Genomic DNA, 7,314 nt, shown 5'->3' on the forward strand with positions numbered 1-7,314 from the left:
CCCTGACAGGCAGCCCCAGGCCAGAGAGCATATTCCCAGAATCCTCCAGGTTTGGGCCACGTGGGGCCTCTCTCCCGTTGTTTTTTTTAATCCTCTTCCTGTTTTTGAACACAGCCTGGATCCATTTCCAAAAAGCCGCTCCACCTGTTCAAGCCCCGCCCAGTCCCTCATTCCCGCCAGACAGCAGGAGGTCCCAGAGCCCCAACCACAAACAAGGCTCACAGCCAACTTCTCAGACAACTTTTATTGCTCCAGGAAAGGGAGGAGAAGGAGCCCGGGGGCACCGCAGGTTACACACTCAGGTGCTAACCTGAAAACTCAGCGGTTCAAACCCACCAGCTCCCCAAAGGGAGAAAGATGGGGCAGTCGGGTTTCCATAAAGATTGACAGCCTGAGAAACCCGGGAGCAGTTCTGCCCTCTTGGACGGGGGTCCCTTCGAAGGGGAAGTGTCTTGACAGCACTGGCTGGTGGTGGGCCAGGAAAGGCAGGCAGGTGGCCCCCACGGCCACCCAAGGCTCCCACGGCCCTCACTGTTTCCCGTTGCCGTTGATGGGGAGGTTGGCGTGCTCCGGGGAGGCCAGGAAGGCCTTGAGCTTGGGCCGTGCGCTGAGCCGTGCCACGTAGGCGGAGAGCAGGGGGAAGGCGTCCAGGCAGCTGGGAGCCAGCACTTGGTGGATCAGCAGCAGGTCCAGCAGGTTGTAGTCGGCAAAGGAGATCTGAGGAGCAGTTGGCACAAAGGCCAGGGGCTTCAGGGGGCGGAAAGGCCAGGGGGCTTCAGTGGGCAGAGGGAAGAGGAGCTGGATTCAGTGGGCAGAGGGGCCAGAGGGCTTCAGCAGTGGAGCCGACTGGCTGGGTCAGCATCCACCTTGACTGGCTCTCAAGGCCACCACACCTGTTCTCCCTCTGAGATGGTGACTCAGAAGGGGTGAGGCAGGGCCTGTGCTCACCTGGTCGCCCACGATAAAGGCTTGGCCCCCTTTGTTCTGGGACAGCAGGGTCTCAAAGGGCTTCAGGTGCCCAGGCAGTGCCTTCAGGTAATCTTCCTTGCCAGCCTCCTGTCCAAAAAATGCCATATGTACCATTGAGCTTGGGTGGCCGTCCACCCCAGCTGGGCTCAGCCCTCGGCTGTCCCTCTGTCTGTTCCGAGACGGGTTCGTGCCCACACCCAGCCTTGCCCATGGCAGCTAATTCCTCCACCCAGGTCTGCCTTCCCAGATAAGCTGGCCCTCCAAGGACCCTTCCAGACCTACCTCTCACCTGAGCCAGGCCCTGTTCACCCTCCCCCATGGCCACACTGCCCATGAGAGGGCACACACCATACCACCCACATTCCCACCCTCACACATATGTACACATATGCTCACACATTCAAACACATGTGTGCATGTGCAAGAACACACTGGTTACATTCATGCACACAGTCTAACATGCATGCAGCCACGCTCCAAAGCATCCGACCACTTGTGTGCCTGGTTAAACACATGCATGCAGCACTTGAAAATACATGCACACATATTTGTGTGCACACTCGTGTGCTCGTGACATTCATGCACGCATATCACACAGGTGTGCGCATACTCAAACGTGTATCCATGTTCACATACACATGCTTGTGCATACACATGCAAGCACACATAAAGCACACATGCCTGGTCTCTGCTATCCTGTTACCAGGTCCCCAAAGATGAGAGCACCTCTGTAAGAGCCTGCTCTCCCTCCCAGAATGGCTGAGTCGTCTGCTCCTCCTCCAGGAAGCCCCCCGAACCTCCCTCACAACGGTCAAGGCTGCCTGTCCTTGGCCTACTCTGCCACTGCCGACAATGTGTCTGTGGCTGGTCCCCAGGCAGGGAGGTCCAGCACGTGAGCTCTGCCACCAGGTTTGGCCAGCCCAGGCTGTGCCAAGGCCTGGCGACCCTTGCTCGCTTCTTGCCAGCGCAGCGCAGTGCACGCCGGGACTCACGTAGTTGGTATAGATGAGGGAGCCGTATTTACAGCGCAGGTCCTCCACGCCGTCATTCACCACGTCCACCAGCGCCGCCTCCCGAGGGTCCTTCCCGTAGAGGCCTGGGGGTGGGAGCGGGTGGCATGACTGGGCACTTGACCAACCAGTGACCAGTCCCCTGATAAGCACGTGTTTGGCTTGGTGGTGAGCGGATGCAGGGGAGGGGAGAGCATGGGGGGTGGGGGGGCAATGGGATCCCGGGCTCAGTGGGGGACAGCCAGGGGGACTGCAGGCAGGACTAGGCTTGACCTTGGGCCTGTTCTAAACCCTTGGTGGGCCTCGAGTCCTCACGGCTTTCCAGGCCACAGGAGTGCTGGGCAGCTTGACCCAGGTGGCCAGCGGAAAGAGCGGCTCGGGATCACTGGCTGCCACACCTCAGCCCAGCCCAGGCCTCCAGGACTCACCCAGGGAGCGGCCCAGGTGCCGCAGGATGGCGTTGGACTGGTACAGGCTGAGGTCCCCGTCCTGGAATTTGGGGAGCTGCCCGTACAGCTGGGGGAGGTGAGGGGGACAGCAATGGATCCGTGAGGGGGCCTGAGCGTAGTGCCCCGGGGCCAGTCCTGCCCACCCACTCCAGCACACTCAGACACGTACACAAGAGGCCTTGAGCTGTCCCTGCATCCAAGTCTCCTTGGTCACCACCTCCTCCTTCCAGCTCTGGCCCTGGTCAGCCAGCAGCATGCGCATGGCCTCACAGCGCCCTGGGGACACGGGGTGGGGGGGCCGCACGAGGGTGTTCAGGCAGCACATCTCACAGCCCACGGGAGGGGGGGCTGCAGGCATTCGGGCTTCTGGGCAGCGCTGGGGAAGGAGGCTGAGAGCCATGTGGGAGAGGGGAAAATGGGCCTGGATCCCCCAGGAGGTTAAGGTTCCTGAGATGAAGCCCCCAGGCCCTGCCATGCTGCCCTCCCCTGCCATGCTGCCCCCCACAGCCCCTGCCCATGCTGCACCCCCATAGCTCCCACCATGCTGCACCCCCACAGTCCCCTACCTCGAACGGGGAAGTAGACGATGGTGTAGGGTGGCACTACAGGGGACAAAGAGAAGTGTATTAGCGCCTGGGAGGAAGGTATTGGGGCGGGCGTGCAATGCTTGCCCTCCCTGGGGCCTCGCGCCCAGCTTAGAGCTCTCAGGGCCCCTGCAAAACTGGCCTCGGTGCCACTGCGCCTGGGAAGTGTCCGGACCTCCCGGGAGCCCGGCTGCAGGCACCCAGGGACCCCTGCCCGTGTTGGGGGTGCCCCGTCCCCCCGCCCGCCCCCGGGGCCCAGGCGCCGCGCGGATCCACTCACTGCTGGCGACGCAGACAATGGCGGAGCTGGGCCTCAGGCCCCGCGGACCCCGCGCTTTATAAGGGTCGCTCCGCCCCGGACCCGCCCCTGCGCTGAGTCACCGCGCTGGCACGGCGCGACCTTCCGCCTCCCGGAGGGCCAGCATCTAGTCCCTGGGAGGGCGCCCCGGGACCGCCCCGGCGGGCCCCACAACCCGCTCCAAACGGCGCCCGCACAGGGTGGCTCAGCCCCACCCCCGCGTCCCGTTACGCAAGCCGTGGTTTTTGAGAATTTACAATATGTATTTTAAAGTGGCATTTCATGCCTATTGATTGATTGATTGATTCATTTCATGCCTATTTTATCCTGAATGTAAAGAAAGTGTCAGCGATTGTTGGAGGCGGCGGCTGTGGTGTCTTGGAGATTAAAGGATTGCAGAGGGCAGGGACTGCTTACCCCACCTGTCTTCCCCAGACCCCCTTCTGTGGCTTCAGGTCCCTGATCCTGGGGACCGCCCCCCACAGCAGTGGAGGGGCAGCCAGGCCTGCGGTGGCCCCATGAGGCGGGTGGATGGGAGGGGGAGGTTGTGACTCAGACTTTCGCTGGACCCTGAGCAACTTCCCATCTGGATGGAAGTGACTGGACGGGGTGCCTGTGAAGTTGTGAGGACCCTAAGGAAGTGGGGTAGAAGCTCGAGGGAGACTAAGGTTCCTCTCCAAAAACCAAACTCACTGCCATCACATCAATGCCGACTCATTGTGACCCCAGAAAACAGGGTAGAACTGCCCCTGTGACTTTCTGAGACTGTCACTCTTTAAGGGAGTAGAAAGCCTCATCTTTCTCTCTCGGCGGAGCAGCTGGTTTAGAACAGCTGACCTTGTGGTTCGTAGCCCAACTTGTAACCCACCACACCACCAGAAAGGTGCATGCTCCTTCAGTCTGATCTCATCTTAACTTGGTGACATCTGCAAAGACCTCCCCTAGCGGACAGGGTAGAACTCCCCCTGTAAAATTCTGAGACTGTAACTCTTTTACGGAAGTACAGCCTCCTCATCTTTCTCCTAGGGTGGGGGGGCTGGTGGTTTCAAACTGCTGACCTTTCAAAGGTTAGCAGCCCAACACCTAACCACAATGCCACCAGGACTCCTGGGATATATATTCTGTTTTGAGCCTGGTGGGTCCAGGTGTCTGTGGGACTGGGGCAAAAGGGGTTCCCGGGCAGATAGAAAACCCAGTCTGGGGCTCAGCTGAGCTGTGGGATGGGGTGAGGAGAATGTGACACCCCCCCCTCACCTAGCACAGGACGGAAGCAGCTAGAAAAACAACATCAACGTATTTGCTCATTTTTATGTGGCCGATGACCTCAGGGCACTTTCTTGCTGGCCCTGTGCTGATGGGCTGACAGGCTCTGGCCAGCTAGCGGCTCACAAACTCAGAAGCACCCCAAGAGCAGTGCTAGTTTGTTGGGGGCCGGTCACGGAGCAGTGGGGAGTCACCCTCAGTGCTGGCCCAGCTCTGGGGGCCACAGAATTTTCTCCAGGTTGTACCTGGGGTGTGACCAGGATCTCTCGCCTCCCCTCCTCCTTCACAGGCACACATTGCCTCCCTCTCTCCCATATTTCCCTCGCTGCATCCTTGCGGCACCTCCAGGCCTGGGAATCAAAGAGCTACCTCAAGATGAAGGAAAACAAAGTAAAGATACAATTGCAAGTTCATGGGGAGAGGGTCTGCTACATTCTTTCCAGTTGGCAAACCTGAAGCCCATTCTAAGAGGACTTCCCGTACCCTAGGCATCTCTCTCTCTCTCTCTCTCTCTCTCTCTCTCTCTCTCTTTCACACACACACAACCTGTGCACACTTGGAAACACACTCCATCAGATACACACAGTCCTTTCACACACAAGATGGCACACTCGAACACACACTCACCCTTTGACACACACTGTCTTGATCACACTGTCATGCACAAAGTCCCACACCAAGTCCCACATCACACACACACACACACACACACACACACACACACACACACACACACACAGCAGAGCCCCCTACCCAGGGCCTAGCAGGCAGTCCTAGCTCTGCTGACCACTTGTTCCAGCAGGCTCACTGTCACGCCCCAGTGCAGGGAGCCCCTCCCTTCCCCTCTGCCTTTTCTCTCCTCAAGGTCTTTCCCACACCAGTTGGGAGCTGTGCAAGTGATTAAAGCTTGTGTGGCCCTGGCTTTCCCTCCCACGGCCCTGTCCCTGGCTCTGTCCCCTCTGATTCTGAGGGAAGATGAGCCTCACAGCCACCCTGTGTGCAGAGGGGTGTGGGAGCAGTAGCTCTTCCCACCCTCCACCCTGTGCACCTTAGATTTCCATGATTCACTTCAGCAACTTGTCTGGCCCTCTCTGGACCCATGTCATGACTACTGGCCCATTTTCTGTGTGTGAGTGTGTGTGTGAGTGTGAGTGTGTGCACGAGCTCTCTCTCTAGCCCAGTTCTATGGTTCCCAGTCTGCTGTGAGGGTGTGCAGCTTCTTTGTCTCCACCAGGGGGCTTCAAACACTTGATGGGAAAATCCCACTTTCCCACAAACTTTTTGAAGGCCTCTTGTATGTGCTTCCCTATGTATGTGCTTCCTTTGTCTCATGTCCCTGTCCCATCCCTTCCTCTCCTCTCAGATACCTCCTTCCCCATCCCCACCCCCACCCCACCCTACCCTCCCGCTTCCAGGGGCTCACTCCTGCCTGCACCACCATGCACAGGCCACCTGAAAGTTTGTTCCGGATGCGTGCTCAGCCGTGGAACTGGTGCCTCCCAGGTATGTGAACACCTGTTTGCTTAAAAATAAGCCAGGAGGGAGGCAGAAGCAAAGACATAAATAAAATACCCGTTGTGTCAGTCTGGGTGGACTAGAGAAACAGATTCATAGACACTCATGTGTGTGTAAGAGAGAGCTTTATATCCAAGAGCAATTGTACTTTAAGAAAACATCCAGGCCCAGTCCAGATCAAGTCCATACGTTTGATATTAGCCCATATGTCCATATTAGTTCATAAATTCTTCTGCAGACTCACGCAGCCATGCAATGACACTGAATGCAGGGAGATCACAGGCCAGAGGGTGGAAAGTCTAGTGGATCCAGTGGCGGTGGAAGCGTCTCAGTGGTGGAGTGGGTCTCCCTGTGGCTGCTCCAGCTCCAGGGCTCTGGTTCCATCAGGGGTCTCCATGTAGCTGTCAGCAGGAAGACAAGCAGAGCGTCTACGTGTGTATCTCGTCTCCTGTGAGTTATTTAGCACCTTCGACAGGCTAGACCCCACCCCTTCACAAGTTGACAGGAGATGTTGTAAGTGCCGCACCGCTTTGGGACATCCGCCAGTCCAGTGGGCGGATGAAATGTGCTTGCTGACTCTTGAGTTGCATCTCTCTCCTGACTAAGGATGTCGACCATCTCCCCATGTGCTTGGAGCCCTGGTAGTGTAGTAGGTTAGGTATTGGACTTTGAGCCACACAGTCAGGAATTTGAATCTGCCAGCTGCTCCATGGCAGAAAGAGGAGGCTCTATGCTTTTATCAAGAGGTACAGTCCCAAGAACCCCAGGCAGCAGTTCCCCTCTGCCCTATAGCCTCGCTGTGAGTCAAGTGGTCTTGATTGCAGTGGGTTGCTTTCGGTTTGGTTTTCTTCACATGCTTATTGGATTTGGATTTGGATTGATTTGTTTTCTGCCAGGAATTTCCAGTTTATAGCCTCTGACCTTTCGACTGGGCGGGCTGCCTGCTCTGTAGGAAGTCTTTTTTTTTTTTTTTTAACTGAAGATATTAAAGTCTTTATTTAGTCCTCTATCAATTGTAGATCTCTCGAAACTTAGAGGACCGTGGAAGCATGGTTTTCGGGATTCCTTAATAAGAAGGTGAGTCACTTCAGAAGAGAATGGACAGAGCTACTGGAAATCATGTCACTTAAACAAGTGATCATGATAACACCCCACTGTTAGAGCCCCAGGGAGAGAGTTGTTCTGAGTCTGGAACCACCCTGTCCTGATTCCAAATGAACCCAAAC

The 7,314-nt window shown here is 57.1% G+C and overlaps 1 protein-coding gene across 1 annotated transcript; it reads right to left on the reverse strand.

Annotated features, from left to right (window-relative positions):
• Positions 1–229: 229 nt before the first annotated feature.
• On the reverse strand, positions 230–3,360 carry LOC101649339 (glutathione S-transferase P). Its single transcript, XM_045297265.1, has 7 exons — positions 3,293–3,360; positions 2,995–3,030; positions 2,598–2,704; positions 2,408–2,495; positions 1,962–2,065; positions 949–1,056; positions 230–717 (listed from the first exon to the last, which is right to left on the reverse strand). Coding segments are annotated over exons 1-7 (633 nt in total). The 5' UTR covers positions 3,294–3,360; the 3' UTR covers positions 230–528.
• Between the last annotated feature and the right edge of the window lie 3,954 nt (positions 3,361–7,314).

The sequence above is a fragment of the Echinops telfairi genome, unplaced genomic scaffold (assembly GCF_000313985.2).
Source record: "Echinops telfairi isolate 266 unplaced genomic scaffold, ASM31398v2 ScPeMD7_7417;HRSCAF=8455, whole genome shotgun sequence".
Lineage (NCBI taxonomy): Eukaryota > Metazoa > Chordata > Mammalia > Afrosoricida > Tenrecidae > Echinops > Echinops telfairi.

Coding starts and splice junctions, on each gene's coding strand:
- LOC101649339 (XM_045297265.1), bottom strand. Junction 1,057..1,961: donor CCCTCATCTATACCAACTAC/GTGAGTCCCGGC, acceptor TTTTTTGGACAG/GAGGCTGGCAAGGAAGATTA. Junction 718..948: donor CCTTTATCGTGGGCGACCAG/GTGAGCACAGGC, acceptor ACTGCTCCTCAG/ATCTCCTTTGCCGACTACAA.